The 27546-nt window shown below is 39.1% G+C and overlaps 1 protein-coding gene across 6 annotated transcripts in view; it reads right to left on the reverse strand.

Annotated features, from left to right (window-relative positions):
- GYPA (glycophorin A (MNS blood group)) overlaps positions 1–21057 on the reverse strand; it is a 47087-nt gene extending 26030 nt beyond the window's left edge. For 2 of the 6 annotated variants that reach the window (XR_004055470.1, XM_030925351.1), the window contains exons 1-2: positions 20815–21057; positions 6807–6943 (exon numbers count right to left, since the gene is read on the reverse strand). Coding sequence is in view for 4 of the 6 variants with exons in the window: in XM_030925351.1 (XP_030781211.1) it covers positions 6807–6852 (46 nt within the window). In the remaining 2 variants the exon portion in view is untranslated. The remainder of the gene's footprint in view (positions 1–6806; positions 6944–20814) is intronic. The other 4 variants (XM_010370544.2, XM_030925367.1, XM_030925369.1 and 1 more) reach the window with 3 other exon arrangements.
- Between the last annotated feature and the right edge of the window lie 6489 nt (positions 21058–27546).

The following is a 27546-nucleotide window of genomic DNA, read 5'->3' on the forward strand; positions in this document are numbered from 1 at the left end:
TAACACTGGCTTTAAAATTTGTCCTAAGTTAGACCATAATGCCTCTCTTTCCAGCTGGATCTATATGCCTCCACTCTGGCTTTTAACAAGGCTCTGAACTACTGTCAGAACTTGGGAATTTCTAACATTGAAGGTAACACATTGACACACTTTCCTCAATGTAAAATTGTATACACTTTATCCACGTCCCATCTGAGCATGGTATGTCCTATTTGTACCCTTACAAAAACTGATTGGTGGCCAAATTGATTTGAGACTGAAAGTTGCCACTTATGTTCTTAGAATACTCGCTTTAATTCTCCAGAATCAGTTGCTCTGATATAACTTCTCATAGTCACTTAAATCAACACAGTAAGAAAATAAACATATAAATGCCCTAAAGATAATTTGATAAAAATTGTTTTTTTAATATCATTTTCTCAACAATCTAATAATGGTAGCTGACCTATAAAATGACCTTTTTAATAGTTCATTTTTCTTCCATTTCTGGAAAAAAGATAACATAAGCCTTTCAATAGAAATTAATACCCATGCTTGCTTAGTGGTAAGGGGAAGGCACAGAGGCATGTTATTGGAAGTCTATCGTTTACAAAACAGTGTCATCTTGAAAGAACAATAATTCCTATAAAAATGAGTTTTCATATTTTCTAGTATTAACTTTTAAATAATTTGTTAGTTATTCCAGAGTAGAATCACATGGGGGCATTTTAAAGAATTTCATCAATAGCTTCAAATTAAATAAACCAGCATCTGGTTGAAAAAAAAAATCACTTACCTGGAAGGAGAAACAAAAGAAACATCCTCAAATGCTAAAGCTTCATTCAAAATTCAAGGTAAGGAAACCAAATTTCCACAATATGATCCCTTAACGTCACCAAGAATGTTTAAAACTACACTTGATAGCAACAGCTTGCACAACTACTTGGCTCTCCTAGATTCCTAAGACCCTAACCAGCTAATAGGCATCTGTGGACATATTCAATTCTGAAAACCTGCAAAATATCTGCAAGAAGATGGTGTTTGAATAGGACTTTTTACTATAGCATATTTAGTTCAGTAAATTGGGTAGAAAGCGTTTAAGCAAACTCGTAACCATTGAACAGCAAACTTTAGTTTGCCAAAACAGCTTAGGGACTGGATTCAGAGATGGCTCTCCAGTTATTTTTATCTCTTTGCCTTTGGAGCTCTCAGCTTTCTATAGCTAAATTAGCTTTCAAAAATCTACTTGTGTCATTCCTAGATTAAAGGCCAGTTTAAGTATTGTCCTGTTGAGTTCAGGTACATTTAAGCTAGAAAACCACTTGTAGAACATCTAATCCAACTTGCCGACTTTACAGATAAGACATTTGGTCTCACAAAAATTAAATGACTAGCTCAGATTAGCATATCTGGTAAGAGACAGAACTGAGACTTAATTCTGCTGACCCCCAATATTATTCTCACTTTCCAGATCTCACTGCCTGGTTGAGATCTGGTGAGATTTCTCTAATGTTTTATTACATTCGTCAGCAAGCATTGGGGCACATTGTACATACAACAAAGGACAACTAAATTCCTGAGCTCCCTGGATACCCTAAAAGCTAGAATTTTAATAAAAAACCATGTAGTCTTCATTTTGATGATTTTTTCCACACTAATTTATTATATTACTTAGATTATATCTGTTAGCCCTCACTGTCCTTATACTGTAGCCACTGAGAGAAACTGTGTTTTGCTCTAGCAATACTGGGATGAGAGTCAATTTCTTAATCCCTTCACATCTTCTGGCAGGAACATATCCAGTCTATACCTGAAAAATTTCAGCTCTCTCTCCAAGTGAAGCATATTTACCTTGTGGTGTTAGGAAAGATGTGTCCAGCATCTGGCTACCCAGGAATGGACAGACCTTGTGCCAGTACTGCACATTTTCTTAGCTGCATGGGCCTCTGAAAAACATGCTGTCAAGACCTAACTCCATGCCTACTTGCAAATGAATCACTGGATGAACCCTGAAGGATGGGCAGAGTTTTAGGTGAAGATGCAGAGGAGGAGGGATAAAGAAATAGCATGGGCTAACATATGGAGAAAAGGGAGTATAATGTGCATTGATGTGGAGGCTTAGGGCACCTAGCAGGCAAGTGTTCGCAAATCTCTCAGATTGATAAGTTTAATGTTTAAGTGGCAAATTAGTGCAAAATAAAATATAATAGTATGTTTTGTCATATTAGCAAGGCCTCAAACTCCTACTTCAAATGTTTTTCAGTTTTCAGGCACTGAAATGCCATTTGCTATGGTACTTAGTACAAAGTAAGTCTGTGTGACCTGAATTGAATTGTATAATTTAGGTTTGAGAAAGGTGGAATGAATTGATATACTTTCTAGAAAATGAAATACGCAAAATTTGTGTTTGGATCATCTCACAGCTTATACTTGTATAACATTGGATATGTTACAGAGCATGGACTTCTGTCACTGCTCCCATTGTACCAAGGAGGTGGGGTGACGTGGGGGCCCAAGACATGTTAGGAATACAACTGGAAATAGCCAGCTTCCTAGCTCTCTGCTTTATGCTTTATCCATCAAAACACTCAGCTTTTCCAAATAAATGACATTTCTAACATGGAATGCTATTAGACACAATAAAAATAAAATGTGACATTGTACAAGTACCCTTGAGTTTTTCTGTATGCCAAAACTTCCAGTGGCTGAGCTCTTGTCAAGATGTGATAAAGTCAGTTCATGCAGCTGCTGCTTTGAGTTTTGGTTCCCTCCTGACTTGCAGCTGAAAGAATCCTTATCTTGCATAAGCAAACTCTTACAAGGACACACCCTTCATATGCAATGCCTTAAATAGTTTACAAGTCTGAAAACTAAATTTTCTAAATGCTACAGTTTTTTGCCATTGCAATGACCATGAAAACTGCTTGATAAATGCATCTGTAGAAGTTATGCTCAGCTAATTTGTGGTAAAACTGGGACAAAAACTCATATCCATTGACTTCCAACTCAATGCCTTTTCTGCCAGATCTCACTGTCTTGGACAGAATGAATGTATGAATGGGAATCTTGCCTGTGCTAAAAGATGTTTGAAGAAGACGGTTCCCACGAAGCGATATTTTAAGGGAACAATTTTGTTTTGCTCTTGAACCAAAGGATTGACAAGTTCAATCTTGGTCAAGCTGTGATAATATAGTTAGACACCCATACTGTCTGTGGCCATTCATTTTCCTTTTTTGGAAGGTTTTTATTAAGCCAAAGCAGCCAACTACAATTTAGAAAAATTGAACTTAAGGATAAAGTGCTTTGTGTGATAGCATCTGACCCTACCGTTTTGGATAGTCTATTCTCAATACTTTTTGTTTGAACTCTTCAGCCAATGGCTCTGGAGAAAAGCATGGCCTATTAACTGGTACAGTTAGTGTGCTCGGTGCCAAATGGAATGACCCAGTGTCTGCTCATCTTCAGACTGGCGTGCTTTGGCAGTCCCCATGCAGCTAATTGGTCACACTTCTTCCTTTCCTAACTTGGTAGAGAAGGGTGCTTTATCTATTCTGTCTCAAAGGTGTTGTGGCCTAGGAGGCTGCAGCTTCCCTTCAGGAAGCCTGGACTTTTTAGCCTGGCTCTGTACTATCCAGCTTCTGGTCATCCACACTGTACCAAACCATTGCTGAGACAGCAGAGGTGGAGAAAAAAATCAGTCACTCTGTCATCCCGGCCAGTGCACATTCTTCAGCCTGGACAGATGGAAAGCAAGATGAATTTCTGTCCACTGTCCCACTGGGAAATGAGAGCAGAGTTCTATTCCTGGCTTTGCCACCAAATGGTTGGGGGATCTGTACAAGTCTTTGAAATTATCTGAGCCTCAGTTTTCTGGCCTCTAAGATAAGAGTATTGGAACAGATGTTTCTCTTTTTAAACTTTAAAAAAAGTTTTGCATTTTTCTTGAGATAGGGTCTCACCATATTGCCCATACTAGCCTCAAACTCCTAGGCTCAAGCAATTCTCCTGCCTCATTCTCTTGAGCAACTGGGACTATAGGTGCTCACTGCCATGCCCGGCCTGGAATAGATGTCTTCTAAAATGCTTCACCATTCATGAATCATGGAAATCTGTATGTCTAAGATAAAAATATTTGTAGTTAACACTTACTGTACACTTACTTCATTCCACACATCTCTCTAACCATTTTTAAAACAACTAGCTGAGACCTTATTGTTATATATTAATTATTCTTTGTGGAGGAGGAACAAAAAAACATCAGAAACATTGCCTAACTTGCCCAAGTTCACACAGCCGCTAAGTGGCAGACCTGGATTTTGAATTCAGACCTGTGTAACTACAGAACTGTCTGCCAAGGTCTACTGTGATCTAGGTAGCAGAAAGAGAATGAGAGAATCAAATAAGTGTCATTGAGAGATTAAATTCTCACCAAATTATGATGCAACTAACTCTCAAGCAAGCCTTCACTTCAACAAATCAGGGCTAAATGAAGATCTATAAAAATAATAATTCACCTTGTTCATAGCCTGAGGGTAGGAGTGTTGTACCTCTAACATAGCATTGTAGGGTGACCTGCAGTGGCAAATCCACATTACGGAAGAGCAGATGGTTCTGGTTATTAACAGTTTGTTAACTTGAATCTTAATTTTTCCAGCCAAGCATATTCCAATCTGGTCACTCCTGCCTACTAAAGAATCCTCAGAACAAAAGGGGGTTTCACATACTTTACCTGTGTCTACTTTAGTCTAAGATATTGGTATTTCTGTAGCTGACCTTCACATACATTAACTTTGGGCTTAAGGAAGTTGGGCGGGATGAAAATAATTTTAATTAAAAACAAAAACCTTATCCAAAAGTTCTCACACCACTGGTACTTCCTTTCACTGGTTGAATAATAAAAAACTGCAGAAATGAAACTAGTTCGTTCTCATCCTTGACTGCATGGTAGAATCATCTGTGGTATCCACGCATTGGATTCTGATGTGCGGCCAGCAGTGAGAACAACTGCTCCAGTTGGTAATATGATTAATACATGTAAACTTCATTTTCCTGAGTTTTGAGGTCCATTCTTACATTTTCTATGTTTCTAGTGTCACCTTTATCTATAATGTGAACAGCTACAGTATGGGATATTAGCCTGAATGACTTTAGAAATAACATCATTTGCCATCTTAAATGTTGGTGTTTCTTAGGGTTATGTTTTAGAGCCACAGTCCCCCTCACTTCCTTCCTCACATTGTATTTAATTTTACTTTAATCACTTTCCAAGGATAAGCTCATCAGTGTGTGAAACAGACAGAGTTGAACTGCTTGGTGGAAGCCAGTCTGAGTGTTTGGCCTGGAGCCTCACATCCTGTGCCCATCTCCACCTGGCAGCTTCAGAAAGCTCCACAGGAATTTAGATTGGAAATCTTTAGTCTAAAACTTAAGTTTTTCAAAATGTCTGTGGGGATCCCTTAGCACAAGTGTTAGTAAACTTCCTGTGTAATGTGAGAGAGTAACTACTTTAGGATTTGTGGGCCATAACTGCTTTAGGCTTTGTGGACCATCTATTATAAATATTCAGCTCTGTCACTGTGCAAAAGCAGCCACAGACAATATGTAAACCAAAGCATGAATACATGAGTATGACTGTGTTCCAATAATGATTTGTGGACAGTAGAATTTGAATTTCATAAAATATTCCCATATTATTATTATTATTATTATTTTGAATTTTTTCTTTTGTATTTTTTTGAGACAGAGTCTTGCACTGTTGCCCAGGCTGGAGTGCAGTGGCGCGACCTCTGCTCACTGCAAGCTCTGCCTCCCGGGTTCACGCCATTCTCCTGCCTCAGTCTCCCAAGTAGCTGGGACTACAGGTGCCTGCCACCATGCCCAGCTAATTTTTTGTATTTTTAGTAGAGATGGGGTTTCACTGTGTTAGCCAGGATGGTCTCCTGAACACAGAAGAAACTCTCCTGACCTCGTGATCCACCTGCCTCGGCCTCCCGAAGTGATGGGATTCCAGGCTTGAGCCACCACGACCAGCCTATTTTGATTTTTTTAAGCACTAAAAAAAGTAAAAATCATTCTTAACTTGTAAGGTGTACAAAACTAGGGGCTCGGCCATTCACAGGCTATAGTTTGCTTGGCCCATGTATTAGCATAATTAGAATCTCTGGATGTGAAACCCAGTCATCAGTGCTACATAGATTCTCTGAGACAATTCCAACATGCAGTCAAGATGGTGCATTCCTCTACTAATGGGCTATGAAATCAGTCCAGTGGGTTGTCACTGGCACTAAAAATTTATGTTGTAGTTTGGGTGTGGTGGCTCATGCCTGTAATCCCAGTGCTTTGGGAGGCCAAGGCAGGAGGATCACTTGAGGCCAGGAGCTCGAGACCAGCCTGGGCAACATAGCAAGACTCCGTATTTACAAATTAAATAACAAAAAAGTTAGTCAGGTGCGGTTGTGCGCACCTGAAGTCTCAGCTACTAGAGAGGCAGAAGCTGGGGAATCACTTGAATCCAGCAGTTCAAGTCTGAAGTAAGCTATGACTGTGCCGCTGCAGTCCAGCTTAGGTCAGAGAAAAATCTTGTCTCTAAAAAAACATTAAGTTGTATAAAATAGAAGAGAATATATCAAAGTATATCACACATAATAAGGGAAGGTATTATTTTGTGGAATTTTATTTCAGACAAATGTGTGTGCTGTGAGTGGTAGTGCACATTGACTATGTCTCAATAATACTTGAGTATGTTTTGAGCCTGATGAACCAGGTTATACCCTATGTGAATACCTGGCTGCCAGAGGGACTGAGGCAATCAATAGCCTATGACATACCTGAAATGCACTCACGGCCTGCACAAGCCATTGACCAGTGGCTCATGTGCACCTTTATCCAGCTTATCTAGCTCCAGAAAGCACTTAGACTTTCTATGTGTGCTGCGCCACTAAAATGGGAATTCTGAAAGAGAATGCTTTCAAAAACACAAAGTTAGCTAATGGGACAATTACAAGTAGACTATATACCTTTAGAAACACATAAGAAGATAAGGGCAAATAAAACATAGTATATATATCAAAAGAGCAGAAACAAGGAATCATATAATAAAATATGAAATAAGATAACAGAAATAAGATACTAAATGTCGGTTGTGAATGCATATGGATTATGGTTTTGTATTAAAAGACAAAGACTTTTAGATTGAGTCAAAAGAGATAGGTTAGGACTGGTGCAATGGCTCACGCCTGTAATCCCAACACTTTGGGAGGCCGAGGCAGGTGGATTGCCTGAGCTCAGGAGTTGGGAACCAGCCTGGACAACACGGTGAAACCCTGTCTCTACTAAAATACAAAAAAGTAACCAGGCATGGCGTTGTGCACCTGTAATCCCAGCTACTCGGGAGGCTGAGGCAGGAGAATTGCTTGAGCCCGGGAGGCGGAGGTTGCAATGAGCCGAGATCGTGCCACTGTACTCCAGCCTGGGCAACAGAATGAGACTCCATCTTCAAAATAAATAAATAAATACATATAAAACTCAATAGGAATAACAGCATTAATCTTAGGCAAAGTAGAATTAAGAGCTAAAACATTACAAACAATGAAAAAGATTTACTTGTGTCATTAAGCAATGTATTTCACAATGGTTCTTAAGTAATTATGGACCATTATGGCCCAATAACATAGCAACGAGAAATATAAAGCAAAATAACAAATTGGCAAGAATACAATACCACTGAGAAATTTTAAGTTTTCTCCAATTGTGGTACATCAAGAAAGCAAAAAACAAACACAGAAAGGATCTGAAATTTATCTTCCTGCAATCACAAGCTATTGATTTATATGATGTTTTGCTAACGAACCAATGAGGACAGATTTTATTAGGCATTCCCACATTCCCACATTCCCATACACTCATTTTGAAAGAACATTTCTGTATTTCCTGATAAAATGTTTTTGAGGTTTGAATCTAACAGAATAGTTCAGGAAAGGTAGCAAGGGGAGAACTTTTGTGGTCTTTTTCCTAGCAAAATGCAATTTCAGTGTCATGATCTACTTTCTCAGTTGCCTCAAATAGCTGTACTATTCATGTTTTATGTTTTTTATTATTTCCTTCTATTTTGGTTTCTAAAAATATAATTATGACTGGGAAATAAATGATAACATCAAAAGGAGGCCTCCAGAATTTAAAAACATTTTCCATAGCCTGTATAAAAAGGAGCAAAAGGCTAACATGATAGCCAAACAGTTAGAGTTCCTTAGCTGCACCACATGAGGAAGACAGACCATCAACCTTCATTAAGGTCTTCAGCTTGGTAAAAGCACAAGCAGAACACTGAGTGACGATATTGTAAGAGTAACGGAGTCAATCCTGGAACATCACTAGGTATAGTACAGGCAACATAACGTATTCTCTAAGTGCACATATTCTGCAGTGGAACTGCCTAGACTCTAATTCCTCTAGCAACTGCCTGAGACCTTGCAAAATTGACTTAATCTCTATATTTTTGTTCCACCATTATACAATGGGCTAGTCTCTACCTTATAGAGTTGTTGAACAGATTAATTAAGTTAAAATGCACATAATTTGTTTTTTGCAAGAATGGAAAACCTAATCCTAAAAATTCTATGAAATTGTTAGGGATCTTAATAGGCAAAACAATCTTGAAGAAGAACAAAGTTCGGTGAATCACACTTCATGAATTCAAAACTTATAACCAAGCAACAGCAATAAAAACTGTGTGATTTTGCTCCAAGAACAGACACATTCTTAGGATAGAATTGAGACTCCAGGATAGGGGCGGAGCAAGATGGCCGAATAGGAACAGCTCCAGTCTCCAATTCCCAGCGCGAGCGACACAGAAGACCGGTGATTTCTGCATTTTCAACTGAGGTACTGGGGTCATCTCACTGGGGAGTGCCGGACAATCGGTGCTGGTCAGCTGCTGCAGCCTGACCAGCGAGAGCTGAAGCAGGGCGAGGCATCGCCTCACCTGGAAGCGCAAGGGGGAAGGGGATCCGTTTTCCTAGCCAGGGGAACTGAGACACACAACACCTGGAAAATCGGGTAACTCCCACCCCAATACTGCGCTGTAAGCATACAGGCACACCAGGAGAACATATCCCACACCTGGCCGGGAGGGTCCCACGCCCACGAAGCCTCCCTCACTGCTAACACAGCAGTCTGCCGCGATCTATCCGCAAGGCACCAGCGAGGCTGGGGGAGGGGCGCCCGCCATTGCTGAGGCTTAAGTAGGTAAACAAAGCCGCTGGGAAGCTCGAACTGGGTGGAGCTCACAGCAGCTCAAGGAAGCCTGCCTGTCTCTGTAGTCTCCACCTTTGGGGACAGCGCACAGCTGAAGACCAACAGGGGAAGTAGCGGGAGCCGGTGCAGACGCGAACGACTCTGTCTGACAGCTTTGGGGAGAGCCGTGGATCTCCCAACGCGGAGGTTGAGATCTGAGAACGGACAGACTGCCTGCTCAGGTGTGTCCCTGACCCCTGAGTAGCCTAGCTGGGAGAAATCCCCCACTAGGGGCAGTCTGACACCCCACACCTCACAGGGTGGAGTACACCCCTGAGAGGAAACTTCCAAAGGAAGAATCAGACAGGTACACTCGCTGTTCAGGAATATTCTATCTTCGGCAACCTCTGCTGCTGATACCCAGGCAAACAGGGTCTGGAGTGGACCTCAAGCAATCTCCAACAGACCAACAGACAGTCCCTCTGACTGTCAGAAGGAAAACTATCAAACAGGAAGGACACCTATACCAAAACCCCATCAGTACGTCACCACCATCAAAGACCAGAGACAGATAAAACCACAAAGATGGGGAAGAAGCAGGGCAGAAAAGCTGGAAATTCAAAAAATAAGAGCACATCTCCCCCTGCAAAGGAGCGCAGCCCATCGCCAGCAACGGATCAAAGCTGGTCAGAGAATGACTTGGACGAGAGGAGAGAAGAAGGCTTCAGTCCATCAAACTTCTCAGAGCTAAAGGAGGAATTACGTACCCAGCGCAAAGAAACTAAAAATCTTGAAAAAAGAGTGGAAGAATTGACAGCTAGACTAATTAATGCAGAGAAGATCATAAACGAAATGACAGAGATGAAAACCATGACATGAGAAATACGTGACAAATGCACAAGCTTCAGTAACCGACTCGATCAACTGGAAGAAAGAGTATCAGCGATTGAAGATCAAATGAATGAAATGAAGCGAGAAGAGAAACCAAAAGAAAAAAGAAGAAAAAGAAATGAGCAAAGCCTGCAAGAAGTATGGGATTACGTAAAAAGACCAAATCTACGTCTGATTGGGGTGCCTGAAAGTGAGGGGGAAAATGGAACCAAGTTGGAAAACACTCTTCAGGATATCATCCAGGAGAACTTCCCCAACCTAGTAGGGCAGGCCAACATTCAAATTCAGGAAATACAGAGAACGCCACAAAGATACTCCTCCAGAAGAGCAACTCCAAGACACATAATTGCCAGATTCACCAAAGTTGAAATGAAGGAAAAAATCTTAAGGGCAGCCAGAGAGAAAGGTCGGGTTACCCACAAAGGGAAGCCCATCAGACTAACAGCAGATCTCTCGGCAGAAACTCTACAAGCCAGAAGAGAGTGGGGGCCAATATTCAACGTTCTTAAAGAAAAGAATTTTAAACCCAGAATTTCATATCCAGCCAAACTAAGTTTCATCAGTGAAGGATAAATAAAATCCTTTACAGATAAGCAAATGCTTAGAGATTTTGTCACCACCAGGCCTGCCTTACAAGAGACCCTGAAGGAAGCCCTAAACATGGAAAGGAACAACCGGTACCAGCCATCGCAAAAACATGCCAAAATGTAAAGACCATCGAGGCTAGGAAGAAACTGCATCAACTAACGAGCAAAATAACCAGTTAATATCATAATGGCAGGATCATGTTCACACATAACAATATTAACCTTAAATGTTAATGGACTAAATGCTCCAATTAAAAGACACAGACTGGCAAACTGGATAAAGAGTCAAGACCCATCAGTCTGCTGTATTCAGGAGACCCATCTCACATGCAGAGACATACATAGGCTCAAAATAAAGGGATGGAGGAAGATCTACCAAGCAAATGGAGAACAAAAAAAAGCAGGGGTTGCAATCCTTGTCTCTGATAAAACAGACTTTAAACCATCAAAGATCAAAAGAGACAAAGAAGGCCATTACATAATGGTAAAGGGATCAATTCAACAGGAAGAGCTAACTCTCCTAAATATATATGCACCCAATACAGGAGCACCCAGATTCATAAAGCAAGTCCTTAGAGACTTACAAAGAGACTTAGACTCCCATACAATAATAATGGGAGACTTCAACACTCCGCTGTCAACATTAGACAGATCAACGAGACAGAAAGTTAACAAGGATATCCAGGAATTGAACTCATCTCTGCACCAAGCAGACCTAATAGACATCTATAGAACTCTCCACCCCAAATCAACAGAATATACATTCTTCTCAGCACCACATCGCACTTATTCCAAAATTGACCACATAATTGGAAGTAAAGCACTCCTCAGCAAATGTAAAAGAACAGATATTATAACAAACTGTCTCTCAGACCACAGTGCAATCAAACTAGAACTCAGGACTAAGAAACTCAATCAAAACCGCTCAACTACATGGAAACTGAACAACCTGCTCCTGAATGACTACTGGGTACATAACGAAATGAAAGCGGAAATAAAGATGTTCTTTGAAACCAATGAGAACAAAGATACAACATACCAGAATCTCTGGGACACATTTAAAGCAGTGTGTAGAGGGAAATTTATAGCACTAAATGCCCACAAGAGAAAGCAGGAAAGATCTAAAATTGACACTCTAACATCACAATTAAAAGAATTAGAGAGGCAAGAGCAAACACATTCAAAAGCTAGCAGAAGGCAAGAAATAACTAAGATCAGAGCCGAACTGAAGGAGATAGAGACACAAAAAACCCTCCAAAAAATCAATGAATCCAGGAGTTGGTTTTTTGAAAAGATCAACAAAATTGACAGACCGCTAGCAAGGCTAATAAAGAAGAAAAGAGAGAGGAATCAAATAGACGCAATAAAAAATGATAAAGGGGATATCACCACCAACCCCACAGAAATACAAACTACCATCAGAGAATACTATAAACGCCTCTACGCAAATCAACTAGAAAATCTAGAAGAAATGGATAATTTCCTGGACACCTACACTCTCCCAAGGCTAAACCAGGAAGAAGTTGAATCCCTGAATAGACCAATAGCAGGCTCTGAAATTGAGGCAACAATTAATAGCCTACCCACCAAAAAAAGTCCAGGACCAGATGGATTCACAGCTGAATTCTACCAGAGGTACAAGGAGGAGCTGGTACCATTCCTTCTGAAACTATTCCAATCAATAGAAAAAGAGGGAATCCTCCCTAACTCATTTTATGAGGCCAACATCATCCTGATACCAAAGCCTGGCAGAGACACAACAAAAAAAGAGAATTTTAGACCAATATCCCTGATGAACATTGATGCAAAAATTCTCAATAAAATACTGGCAAACCGGATTCAGCAGCACATCAAAAAGCTTATCCACCATGATCAAGTGGGCTTCATCCCTGGGATGCAAGGCTGGTTCAACATTCGCAAATCAATAAACGTAATCCAGCATATAAACAGAACCAAAGACAAGAACCACATGATTGTCTCAATAGATGCAGAAAAGGCTTTTGACAAAATTCAACAGCCCTTCATGCTAAAAACTCTCAATAAATTCGGTATTGATGGAACGTACCTCAAAATAATAAGAGCTATTTATGACAAACCCACAGCTAATATCATACTGAATGGGCAAAAACTGGAAAAATTCCCTTTGAAAACTGGCACAAGACAGGGATGCCCTCTCTCACCACTCCTATTCAACATAGTGTTGGAAGTTCTGGCTAGGGCAATCAGGCAAGAGAAAGAAATCAAGGGTATTCAGTTAGGAAAAGAAGAAGTCAAATTGTCCCTGTTTGCAGATGACATGATTGTATATTTAGAAAACCCCATCGTCTCAGCCCAAAATCTCCTTAAGCTGATAAGCAACTTCAGCAAAGTCTCAGGATACAAAATTAATGTGCAAAAATCACAAGCATTCTTATACACCAGTAACAGACAAGCAGAGAGCCAAATCAGGAATGAACTTCCATTCACAATTGCTTCAAAGAGAATAAAATACCTAGGAATCCAGCTTACAAGGGATGTAAAGGACCTCTTCAAGGAGAACTACAAACCACTGCTCAGTGAAATCAAAGAGGACACAAACAAATGGAAGAACATACCATGCTCATGGATAGGAAGAATCAATATCGTGAAAATGGCCATACTCCCCAAGGTTATTTATAGATTCAATGCCATCCCCATCAAGCTACCAATGAGTTTCTTCACAGAATTGGAAAAAACTGCTTTAAAGTTCATATGGAACCAAAAAAGAGCCCGCATTGCCAAGACAATCCTAAGTCAAAAGGACAAAGCTGGAGGCATCACGCTACCTGACTTCAAACTATACTACAAGGCTACAGTAACCAAAACAGCATGGTACTGGTACCAAAACAGAGATATAGACCAATGGAACAGAACAGAGTCCTCAGAAATAATACCGCACATCTACAGCCATCTGATCTTTGACAAACCTGAGAGAAACAAGAAATGGGGAAAGGATTCCCTATTTAATAAATGGTGCTGGGAAAATTGGCTAGCCATAAGTAGAAAGCTGAAACTGGATCCTTTCCTTACCCCTTATACGAAGATTAATTCAAGATGGATTAGAGACTTAAATGTTAGACCTAATACCATAAAAACCCTAGAAGAAAATCTAGGTAGTACCATTCAGGACATAGGGATGGGCAAGGACTTCATGTCTAAAACACCAAAAGCAACGGCAGCAAAAGCAAAAATTGACAAATGGGATCTAATTAAACTAAAGAGCTTTTGTACAGCAAAAGAAACTACCATCAGAGTGAACAGGCATCCTACAGAATGGGAGAAAATTTTTGCAACCTACTCATCTGACAAAAGGCTAATATCCAGAATCTACAAAGAACTCAAACAAATATACAAGAAAAAAACAAACAACCCCATCAAAAAGTGGGCAAAGGATATGAACAGACATTTCTCAAAAGAAGATATTCATACAGCCAACAGACACATGAAAAAATGCTCATCATCACTAGCCATCAGAGAAATGCAAATCAAAACCACAATGAGATACCATCTCACACCAGTTAGAATGGCAATCATTAAGAAGTCAGGAAACAACAGGTGTTGGAGAGGATGTGGAGAAATAGGAACACTTTTACACTGTTGGTGGGATTGTAAACTAGTTCAACCATTATGGAAAACAGTATGGCAATTCCTCAAGGATCTAGAACTAGATGTACCATATGACCCAGCCATCCCACTACTGGGTATATACCCAAAGGATTATAAATTATTCTACTACAAAGACACATGTACACGTATGTTTATTGCGGCACTATTCACAATAGCAAAGACTTGGAATCAACCCAAATGTCCATCTGTGACAGACTGGATTAAGAAAATGTGGCACATATACACCATGGAATACTATGCAGCCATAAAAAAGGATGAGTTTGCGTCCTTTGTAGGGACATGGATGCAGCTGGAAACCATCATTCTTAGCAAACTATCACAAGAAGAGAAAACCAAACACCGCATGTTCTCACTCATAGGTGGGAACTGAACAATGAGATCACTTGGACTCGGGAAGGGGAACATCACGCACTGGGGCCTATCATGGGGAGGAGGGAGGGGGGAGGGGGGAGGGATTGCATTGGGGAGTTATACATGATATAAATGATGAATTGATGGGTGCTGACGAGTTGATGGATGCAGCACACCAACATGGCACAAATATACATATGTAAGAAACCTGCACGTTATACACATGTACCCTAGAACTTAAAGTATAATAAAAAAAAAAAAAAAAAAAAAGAATTGAGACTCCAGAAATAAACTCATATATCCATGGCCAATTCACTTTCAAGAAGGGTGTCAAGACCCTTCAATGGGAAAAGGATAGTCTCTTCAACAAATAGTGCTGGGGCAACTGCAAAATAACAAAGGTGGACTCTTATCATACATCATATAGAAAAATTAACTGATAATAAACCAAAGATCTAAACATAAGAGAAGAACTACAAAACTCTTAGAAGAACACATAGGGAGAAATTTTTATGACTTTAAATTTGGCAATTATTTTTAGATATGATATCAAAAGCGTAAGCAACAAAAGAAAAAAATAAATTGGACTTGAAAATGAAAAACATTTGTGCACCAAAGGACACTACCAAAAGTAAAAACAAAAATCCACAGAATGAAGGAAAATGTTTACAAATAGTATATCTGATAAAACTCTATATCCAGAACACAGAAGAAACTCTTACAACTTAGCAACAAGAAGACAAAAATAAATTTAAAAATGGGTGAAGGACTAGAACCAACATTTCTCCAAAGATATGCAAAATGAAAATTACCAACAGCTACATGAGAAGATTCTCAGCATCATTAGTTATTAGGAAAATGCAACAAACCACAGTGAAAAACCTTTTTATACCCTCTGAAATGGCTATAATTAAAAAGATGAAAAAGTACAATTTCTGCAAGATTGTGGAGAAACTGGCACCTCATACGCCCTGGTGAAAAGGTGAAAAGGTGCAGCTCCTGTGGAAAAGAGTTTAGCAGTTTCTTAATAAGTTAAACATAAAATTACTGTGACCCAGCAATTCTACCCCTATACATCTTTGAGTATTAAAAATGCTTTCAAACAAAACTGGTACAGGAATATTTACAGCAGCACTATTCACAATAGCCAAAAGGTGGAAATAACACAAATTTTAATCAAATGATGGATGGATAAGCAAAATGTGTTATACCAACCCAAATTTTAATCAAATGATGGATGGATAAACAAAATGGGATATACCAACACAATGGAATAATATTCATTATAAAAGGAATGAAATATTGATACACACTACAATATGGATGAACTTTTAACACATTATTTTAAGTGAAAGAAGCCATACACAAAAGGTTACCTATTATATGATTCCATTTATATGAAATTTCTAAAATTGGTAAATCTGTAGAGGTAGAAAACAAATTAGTGGTTTCTAAGGGCTGGAGGAATTGGAAGTGGCTGCTAATGGGTAAGAGGTTTCCTTTTGGAGTGATGAAAATGTTCTGGAACTAGATAATGGTGATGGGTGTGCATCATTTTGAATGCATTAAATGCTACCAACTGTACACTTCAAAATGGTTCAAATGGTAAATTTATATTATGTGTATTTTACTACAGTTTTAAAAATTAAGTGTGTGTACATTACTTAGAACAGTGCATGGCACAAAGTAAGTGCTATATCAGTGTTGGTTATTATTATTCAGAACCTGCCTATGTACAGAACCCAACCTGCTGTATATAAATCCAGGGATGGAAATACCAAAGTTGATTAAATAGCCTTTTATAGAACTTTGTACACTACAAACAAAGATGACATCATTTTTCCAGTGCTTACATATGATAATTTGGGTTAGACAGAAATTTTTAATAAATATCCAAAATAAATTGTATAGGTCATAGTCTATGACCAACGTACAAAAATTAAAGACTTCTTAGAAAGCAGAGATTGTGTTTGTTTAGTTTACTTTTTAAAACATATTAAGACTTGTCCTGATTATATTGTATGGTTCTCTTTGCAGAAAATTTAGAAAGTATTGAAAATGAGAAAAAAAAATACCTTACAATCCCAACACCCAGAGATATACCCGGAATTTTTTTTTCAACATTTTTGCTTAGTTTTAGTCTAGCTCATTTATCACAGAAAACTACATAGATAGGTACTTACTAAAGATGTGGATATGATAATAATGGCTGGAAATCTATGATGTAAAAAGGTAGGTCCAGCCTGATTTTGTCAGCACCATATAAGTAGGGTTGGGGTTTTTTTGGGCAAAAGAGATTACATTTGCAGTTGGCGTCAAAATATAACCCATAAAGATAACGTGGGGGAAATTCCTCAAAAATATACTTCTCAAATAGGCTCACAGCTGTTTTGAATAATCTTCTAGAAATCAAGGTGAAAAGAAATTTATCACAAGAATGTTAAGCTAAATTTCCTAATTTAAAATAACTACAAAGTAAGTTTGAGATACCATCCGTACTTTCTCCTCTATTCAGACCTTGTCTGCAAAGGAGTTCACAGTGGGTGTCCCTTTCTTTCTAAAAACCCTATTTCACACCATGCAAAAGATATTTATAGGTTTGGCAACTAGTCCAGCTCATCTCAGGCTGAATTTTGGGGATTCGTTGAGGTTTACAGATGAAAAGTGATTGCAGATACCATATACTCGGTGCTTTATAAAATAGGCATAAGAAAACTGAGGCCCACAAGTGTTAAATGATTTTTCATGGTCAAGCTAGTCTGCCACAAAATTCTGGTCATTTGTCATTTGTCATTTTGAGTAGTTGATATTGACTGCCTACTATGTGGCTGACAATGTGTGGGACACATAAGCGAAGACACAGGTTTTTCTTTTAAAGAATTTATAGTCATGTATTCCCTGGCACACAGTTCCTGTAACTCTTTCCTGTGTCAATTAAATAGACAGCTAGCAAGGCTCTCTTCTTGGATCCCTGAAAAAAAAAAAAAAAAAAAAAAAAAAAGAGACGCCTTGTTTCTTCACTTAACATGTGCTTTTCAGACTGATGTACCTTCAGGGGTATGAATCAGATGCACAGGGTAACAATGAGCTGTCTATGCGGAGCACTCACTGTGTCTAACCAGATGAAAACAAGTATTTCCTCTTTGCTTTCCTCCTCCCCTTCCTTCTCTCTCTTCCCTCCCCTTCTCTCTTCTCCCTGCTTGCCTCCCTCTCTCTCTCCCTCCTCTCTTCTTTCCTTCCTTCTTTTTTTCCTTCTTTTCTTTCTTCCTTCCTCTCCCTCTCTGCTTATCTCTCCTTCTCCCTCCCTTCACTTCCTTCCTTGCTCACTCAACCAATATGCTGCTATAAGTACTAATCGGGAACTGTGCTAGATTCTGGGGATACACGGATGAATAAAGTAGGCATGATGATATCATACCAGTCCCTTTGTTTCCTCTCATTAAATTAGTATATTATGACCTAGAATGCAAATTTTGTATGAATTTTTAAGTAAAACCAAAACTTTTGGAGACTCCTGGTTTATGCCATAATTTCCTAGTTGAAATGATATAGTACTGTATTTTCAAATTGGTTCTTAGCTTCAGAATCTGATTTTCAGATAAAAGCTCCAGCTTTTCCTTGAAAACACTAACTTACCTCCTGTCTCAGAATTTTTGCTCTTGCTCTTCCCTCTGCCATCTGTCCTCTTTTCCCAGAATTTTCAGGATTAACTCCATCTCCTTGTTCTACATTTAGCATAAATATCATCTACTCAGAAAATAATTCCCTGCTACCCTTTTCTTAAGCAGTTTTTGCCATTCATGTTTATCATTTTACCTGGTTTTATATGCTTTGTATTATTTTTGACTGTTTTTATCTTATTTTAATAAGATAGTTGTTGTTCTGTTTATTGTCTGTGTTCCCTCTCACCATCCACTGTGCCCACCCTCCAAGTATCCTCCAGCGGAGCCCATTTATCTTCCTGCTGTGGGCTCAGTGCCTGGTTCACAATCTGACACATAATGACTGAATCATCAAATGAGTGCAGGAATTCAGGGACTGGGAATCAAGTCATATTAGAAAAAATGGATTCTCCATTTGGAAGAAGATCTCTGGTAAGTTGAGAATTAGAAATATCAGCTTTATTCTTAAGATTCCTAGAGAAAGCAAGGCAATCATCTTTTTTTCATAGCAAAAAAAAAAAAAAAAAAAAAAAAAAAAGAAAAGAAAAAGAAAAAAGAAAAAGACTTCACCATGTTTTCTCTTCAGCTAATGAGTATGGGGGAAAAGCTTGCTCTTACACCTTTCTGTTACACTATAAGGTAGCCACATCAAGAGAGTTTCCTTGGAGGGTTTCTGATGCTATGAAGATGATAACAGCTTGGGTACTGGAGACCGTTGTAGCCTTCAGGGTCATCTTGCCCCAATGACCTCTTTATCAAGTGTCATTTAAGGCTTTAATTCACTATCTGCTTGTGTAGTTGTAGAAATTTAAAAAAAAAATCATTTCTTTGCCAGGAACGCTTTCCAAATTTGGGGCACTTGTAAGTCACACAGAGTTTTCCCAAATGCTAGGCACACCCCCAGTAGAGTATGCAGTGTTCAATTTTGTTTGAGTTACACCCAGTATGGTTTGCCCTATGGAGCAACACAAAGAATACATCTCTTTTATAGTGCTAGTGTAATAGCACTATAAATACATGAATATATATAAAAATATTATACTACATCCCTTTCACTTGTTTTCTTTTCTTCAAACTAAATATTTTCATACTTTTCTGATTAAAAAATTAGAGTAATGATGTTTGTTTTCTGTTTTTGTTTTTTTTTTCTGTAATTTTCTTTTCTCCCTGACTTTTCAAAAATCACCAATCACATACTTAGGTTTGTTCCCTAGTCTACAATTATCGGTAGCTACTACTTATTTTAATAAATTTATATTATTAATACTTATTTATCATGATAGTTAATTCTAATCATAGAAAATGCACAGTAAGCTTAACATTTTACTTTGTTTCAGGCATCAGTAAGTGTATTCCATTAAATACTTTGTTTAGTCTTTATTATTATGAGGCAAGTACCAGCATTGCCTGCATTTTACAGATGAGGACACATAAAAATGAGGGCATATAATTTGCCTTAATGTTCCCCACCCTTGAGAAGTAAAACTAGATTTGAACCCAGTTCTGTCTGATCCTCATGCCTGTGCTCTTAACTATTATACTATTTTATCCTCCCCTAGGGTATCTGAGAAAATGCCGATCTCTCTACCCTGTATGCTACAGAGTGCTCAGTAGATCCTTGATGCTTGCTCTAACTTGGGTTACAACAATGTCTAATAGACTCAGAATGTTTCAAGCAACTGCCTGACCTCTGTGTGCTGGGTGGGCACTAGTATTGCTAACACATAAACACTGCACTTGAGAGGAGGTTTAACTATAATATTCTCAGAAAGAGGCCAAAATCATGTTAATTTAATACACTAAATTAATAATTAAATTTAAATTAAGTTAAATTCAAATTATTGAATTAATACAATTTAATAATAACCCTATAATATTTCTTTATTTTAATGGATTTAGATTTCTCCCAAAACTCACGCAACACCTAAGCCAGTAAGGATTGTTTTTGTTTTTTTTTTCTTTCTATGTGACACTTTAGTAATGGACCCACAGAGAAGCGAACAACTCCCCATGGTTTCAGTGTTCATGCTTTTGGCTTCTTGCCATTGGGCAAAAGTAGGAAATTATACCTTTTGAAAACTAAAAGCCATATAGCTACCAACACCTTCATTAATAACTCTTTAGTTTGGAAATGAATCTCCTTATAACTCAAACAAAGCAATACATTTATTCATACAGAGGTATTTCTCCTAGCATTTGATAAAATTATTTTAATTCTAGCTAGACTTAGAATTGAAGTAAACTTCTCATACTAGAAAACTGGATTCAGCCATAAATACTGGGCTCCCTTGTGTCATTTTCCCCACATTGGTAGCTGAGTTCCAGTAAAATCCATCCACCAGACTGGAATAGGAAGTAGTACTCATTTATTCATTTAAATAAGATAGAACTAAAATAGGGTAGTTTATATTTTATTCTATGATCTTACACCCAATATAACAGAACCAAGATGAAATAAAGTCACTTACCTGACAATAGTAATACAAACATTATTTTTCCACACATCCTGAGATCATGAGCTGCCTCCTAAAGTTAGTGCAAAAAAATTACCAAAGACAACTGTAAGTGTCAGTGTCTGGCCTTAGCCTGCTAGCTGTTATCTTCCAGGCCCACCTTCCTGCGGCCATCATCAGCTGATAGCCAGGGGAGGCATTTTAAATGATGCAAGTTGTTAAGCGCCTGTTAATAAAGATACATGGATATCTTGGGGCTATGAAAGTGGCAAGTAAAATTTTCACTGCCAGGAACAGGCTTCTACTTGTGATATTAACTTTGCATAAGTGAAGTGGGCATGGCAAGGTGGTAGACAGGAGCCACCCAACGGGACAAATAACTGGACTGTGAATCTTTGAGGCCAGGGCACGTGCCAGACTGAGGCAGCTGTTGTGGAGCCATGGACCTTCTCATTTCTAATGTTGAGACCCTGTGGTCCAAATGAAAGTGACTTCCTATATGTGAAATGAACATGGTTGAGAAATTTAAATCATTTGAGTGTTCTGAGGTTCTGAAAGACTCCCAAACTCATGGTGAGTCACACAGCAATGTAAGAGATGTGAGATGCAACAAATCTTTCATTGAAAATAGAATTTGAACTGAAGAGCTAGTGCCTGCACAGCTATGAAACCAGTGAGCTGTTTCTCTCTGAAATATACCTTGCTAAGTAAGCATAAGTGAATACCAAGACGATAAATGCAAACAGTCAGAAACAAAACCCAACAAACCAAAAACCCTATCATTAAAGTAGGTTAAAGTGAAGGCTATGGAAATGTGAGGAAGCTCAGTTTTAAAGGGAGGCAGAACAAAAAATATAAATTAGGTCTGAAATGGTTCAACAGAAGGTGATTGGATACTCCATCTAAATCATCTTACTTCCTGTAAGATTTTTGTGAAAATCTTTCCTGCCTGACCCAGAAAATCAATTTGCTATGTGAGCAATTTGCCACGTATATCATACATATTTACCCAAAGTGTGGTTTAAAAAAATCATTTAGGAAGTTAATGTTTGCAGCTTCAGGAAACTGGGCCACAGAGAAAAAACAAATTATTTACTGGAGAAAAGATGGAGATAAGTATTTGCAGAGCATCCCAGAGAGGGAGGAGCCTGAGGTTGAGGGACTAGTGGATGGAGGGAGCGGAGATGCAGACTTGGGGGAGACGGAAGAATGAATGACACAGAGGGGGTAATCTGAGAAGCAGGACAAGGATCGAGAGTGCCTCTCAAAACCCTGCCAATTCATGTAAAACAACTGCAGCAAATTTTATAAAAAAGTTATAATTAAACAATATGCAATAAATTAATACCTTCCATAAATTCAGTGTTTGTTATGGCTGGATATCAGGTTGTGTTGCAGGAATTGTGCTCAAGAGTCAGCCAAGTAAAGGAAATGTTGTTGATATTCATATAAGCAGTAAGAATTATTTCATATGATTTTATATTGACAAAGGGAGAGCAATTAGCATGAGTCTTAAAAACGCTATTTCTAAAAATGGGTAAATAAATGTCACCATTCTTACAATGGACTATTGGAGCAACTATTAAAACCATATTTTCAAAAATAGTTAAAGATATGGAAACTCAGGATAAAATGGGTAAGTGGAAAACAGCAAGATCTCAAAATTGTATATACACAAATTAAATCTTATTTGATTCTTTTTTCCTCTGGGTTGTGCTACCTTCACCTGGAATACACTTACTCCTTTTTAGGTGGCCTCCAATTCTGCTTAGGGTCTCAATTGAATAGTACTTCCTCCAAGAAGCCTTCCCTGACTTCCTGTCTTTGTCAGGTGCCCCTGCTCTATACGCGTATGGTTCCGTCTTCGTCCCTTATCATAGGACTTGTTACACTACACTGCAATCATTGTGTCTCCACTGGACTACAGTGTTTAAGTGGGCACACTCTGACTATGGCTGTCTTATTTACCAATGAGTGCTTGGGGCACATTTGGCAATAAATATTTCTCAAATCAATAAATGATAAATGAATATTGCCGTGCAGAGGAAAGCAACTTCTCACGGGCAGTCCTGGGGTGTACAGGCTGATCATTTTTTATATATACTGTGGGTAACCTACGTCTTATCCTAATTTCAGGTTCCCTCCAGTATGGAGGTCCCTTGCTAAGGCAGGAAGGGGAAAAGGAAAAGGAAACTCAGCCTAAAATTCAGCTTTCATACCTTCTTCAGCCTGAACTGGTCAGAGTCTGAGAGTGCTTTCTCTTCCATGACCTCCCACTTTCCCTTTCTGCAGAATCACATCGTTAGCTATTCTCTAAACTCCTATAGTGCTGACCAATGCCCGTTTATTAACACCTGTCTCAGGTTGTTCTGAACAATCCGTTCCTTTGTATTTGTGGGTCCTGTCTCTGTTGTTCTGTTTCCAGCACCTGGCACAATGCCCTACAGAGTACCTGGCCCTATTAAAGTAAGGCAAAACCTGGAGGGTTCTCAACAGGGAAATTAGAGGTCAGATTCAGCATCTCACACAGGGTGTGAGGAAGCAGAGCCTTACAGTGCCCTCTAGTGGCATATCTGCACAATGAAAGGAAAAATGTGAGCCCTGAAAATGCAACAGAAAAAAATATACATCAGATTACATTTTTCTCTTTCAGGCATTCCCCCAATCTTCTTTAAATTTTTCAAAAATATTTTTACTTAAATACACATTCAGAATTATCATAAAATTCTACCTTTGAGTTATATCATGCAAATTATTAGACAACTCCACATCTTTTAAGAATTTTGACTCTTCGCATAAAATAAAACAAGTACTTCTGAGACCTTTGATCAAACATAAAAAACTTATCAAATTTTCTCGATATTGTATGTCTTTAGGCTATTTTTAATTGTCTGAGTCATTTCTATCCAGACTGAAGACGTAGTTAAGAAGGATGAAGTTCAGTGTTATAACCTAGGAAAGTCAACTTGGATTGATCAACACAAACTTGTACCTTACTTGTTTCATGACAGAGAAGCATTCATTTTTGTGAATTACTTGTCTCTGAACTATTTTAGGCTTAGATTATTCCTGAAGATGGTTGCATGCTAGTCTTATCTGCCAGTGGAGAAGTCTGCTTTTCATGTTTTGCATGGAAGAGTGGAGAACAGGAGAGGGGCAGGAAAGTTGAGGCACAGTCGTTTGTACTACTAGTCTCCTTGGTACCTTGTCACCTTAGAATTGTCCAGCCTGCTTTGCCAGAGTAGTCTAAGAGCTTTCCCTGACTTTTGTGATGTTTATCATTTCAAAATTAAAAAAAAAAAGTTTTAAAAAACTACAAAGTAAGATAAATCCAACACTCAAAATAACCCTGTTAGAGAGGCAGAACAGATATTAGCATTCTTATTTTATATATAAGCAAACTATAGAATGGAAAAGAGATTATGACTGTATTACTTGATTTGATTTGCCCTAAGTGTTTTTTAAACGTATGGATTTAGCTGCCAACATTTAAAAAGAAGGTATATTTTAATTAAAAATCAGGAAGGGATTTAATTAAAAATTCGGCTCCTCTTACAGGAAGATCTGGCAAGAGTTAGCATGTAGTTCTACATTGTGACAATCCATGACAATCCATGAGAGCTAGAGACTGACTGTCTCTTGGGACAAATAGGCTTTCTTGAGTCTGGTAAGTGCTCCACCTGATGCTTGCTTCCATTTCTTGGTTCTACTGTGCGAAGGCCTCAAAATCTCAGTGTCTTGCAGCAACACTGGTTCATTTCCTGCTCACATTACATTTGGTCTATGATGGTGACAAGTTCCAGGATCCAGACTGAAGGAGCCACCCCCATTTGGAACATGCTGTTCTTGTTGCAAAGGGCGGGGAGAAAAGGCCAAATAAGGAATGGCTTTTAATGCTTCCTCTCAGACATGGTACATGTTTTTTTTTTTTTTTCTCTCACATTCTATTGACCAAAGTAAATCACTGGCCAAGCTGACTTCAATGGGACAAGTAAATATAATTCTTCCACATGGAAGTCCTGCAAGTCATATGTCAATGGTGAGGATATATAAAACACTTACGAGAAGGGCACTAATAATTGGGAGCAAAAACACAATCCATCACATTCATTTGTGCTCTTTCTAAGCTTTTGGCATTTGGGTTTGGAAATCAAATTTATTTAGGAGTCTTCTTCAACATCTTCTAGTGATGAGATTTCTTTAACACAGTTTTCAGTTTCCTTTCCTTAAAATTATAATGAGATGTGATGTGTGTTGAATAAACCCCAGAAGTGAGAAACTCTCATCACTACAACAGTGACACAGGCAGTGAAAAACTGTTCCCAGTTGCCTCTAAGTCCACTGTACTGTACTGCTGGAATCAGGTATCATACATAATCTTTCTGCTGAGAATTGATAGGTCCAGCTTGTTCTACATCCAAATAATAATTCAACAAATGATTTGTGAGCACCTACCAGGCACCGTGACAAGTGTTGAAGACACAACCTTCAGTAACTCACGTTTCCCTTCAGGAACTGACAGCTTAATTGGGAGACAAATAAATTAAGAAGGGAATTGCATTTTGGTGTGTCAAATGGATGACAGTAGTAAGCCAAGGGTGTTATAAGAGTACATAAGAGGGGGTACCTAACTCAGACTTGGGGTTCTGGAAAGGTTTTCCAGAGCAAGCAATGAGACCTAAAGGATGAGTAGCCAAGTCACAGGAGAAGTAAGAACATTTTAAGCAGAGGAAACAGCAAAAGCAATGGTCTGATATCAAGAAAGAGAGAGAGAGTGCAAGAGTACACAATGTAATTGTTTTCAAAACTGTTTGAAATTTTAATCTCGCACTTGTTCTTTTCAATGTCTAGGATATCAATTCATTCTGCTGTTTACCTTTGTAAACATGAATTTAACCTTGGTTCTTTATATGAATACTAGAGGAAGTATATTGATAAAAGATAAGGAACAAATATGTAGTAATTTCTAAGATTTATTTTTATTAAAATGTAACACAAACTGTAAGTGTATAACTCATATATATACACATACATATATACACACACACACACGAGTATATGTGTTAAACTGTCACTTTTGATCTGTCCCCAGTGTCTGTCTGCAAGACACTAGATTTTGAGGCCTTACTACAGTAGAATCTAATCTAAGAAATGGAAACAAGCACCAGAAAATCAAGACACAGAACATTCCAGACGTATTCCAGGGATCATGGTGGATGGGAGGCAGGACTAGATTGCAGCTCCCACTTGGACAAAGAAGCATGTGGAGTGTTGCATCACGAACTTTGACTGCAGGAATAAATCAGGAAAGCTAAGAGAACCCACAGATCCTCTGAAGGAAGCAGATTGCTCCTGCAGGTCTCAGGAGACACCCCAAATGATGTGAGAGCCCAAACTGCAAACTGTGGAAGTAGGAAAGGGGAATAGTCAGCTCCTGAACACACCTTAACTGGGGAACCTAAAGGTCTAGATCACAGGAGAAGATTCTGACCTTACTCGGAACTGAGTCAATTTAGAGAGCCAAGAGAAATACAGGGATAGAGGAAGCAGTGGGAAAAGCCCTCTGGGCTCACTGGGTTCCCTAGCCAGCCATTTCTGCCTGGTCTCATAGGGGTCCTTGAGGAGGGCTACCAGAGGCACTGGGAAAAGGTCACAAAGAGAAGGAAACTTCCAGCTGAACTTTGTAACAATTTGAACAGATTGAGAAGTCTCCTGGCCAGAACTTGGGGAACTTGGGGGAGGGCGTGAATCCAGTGTGCAAATGCCACAGGCAGGGAAGCACGTAAGTCCTACTTGCTTTTGCAGTTGGGAGGCAGGTAGCCTGGGGCAAATTCTCAGCCCTGTTCACCCACTGCCTGGAAACAGACTCGGTGCTGTTGTAGGGGCTGTGGTGGGAGTGAGACCAGCTCTTTGGGTTACACGGGAGCTGGGTGAGGCCTGTGACTTCAACTTCCCTGACAACCTGCATGACACAGTAGAGTCAGCCATAATTCTCCCAGGAACATAAGTCCATTGACTTGGGAACCACATCCCTATCCCCCACAGCAGCTACAGCAAGACCTGTCCAAGGAGAATCCGAACTTAGACATGCCTAGCCCTGCCCCCACCTAATGGTTCTTCCCTACCCACCCTGGTAGCTGAAAACAAAGGGTATATACTGTGGGGAATTCTAGGGCCCTGCCTACCACCTGTTCCTCCCTGTACTAACACAGCTGATGCTCTCGTGAAAGTGCCACCTCCTGGCAGGAGGTCAACCAGCACAAAAACAGTGCATTAAACAACCAAATCTAAGGACCCTCACAGAGTTCATTTCACCCGTCTGCCACTTCCACTGGAGCATGTGCTGATCTCCATGGCTGGGAGACTCACAGATGGTTCACATCACAGGACTCTGTGCAGACAACCCCCAGTACCAGCCAGCACCTGGTAGACTTGCTGGGTGGCTAGATCCAGAACAGGGATAGCAATCACTACAGCTCTGCTCTCAGGAAGCCACATCCCTAGGAAAAGGGGAAGAGGACTACATCAAGGGAATACCCTGTGGGACAAAAGAATCTGAACAACAGCCTTGAGCCCTAGACTTTGTCTCTGACAGAGCCTACCCAAAAGAGAAGGAACCAGAAAGCCAACTCTGGTAATATGCTAAAACAAGGTTTTTTAACACCCCCTAAAAATCACACCAGCTCACAGCAATGGATCCAAATGAAGAAGAAATCCCTGATTTACCTGAAAAAGAATTCTGAAGGT

This window comes from Rhinopithecus roxellana, chromosome 2 (genome assembly GCF_007565055.1).
Source record: "Rhinopithecus roxellana isolate Shanxi Qingling chromosome 2, ASM756505v1, whole genome shotgun sequence".
NCBI lineage: Eukaryota > Metazoa > Chordata > Mammalia > Primates > Cercopithecidae > Rhinopithecus > Rhinopithecus roxellana.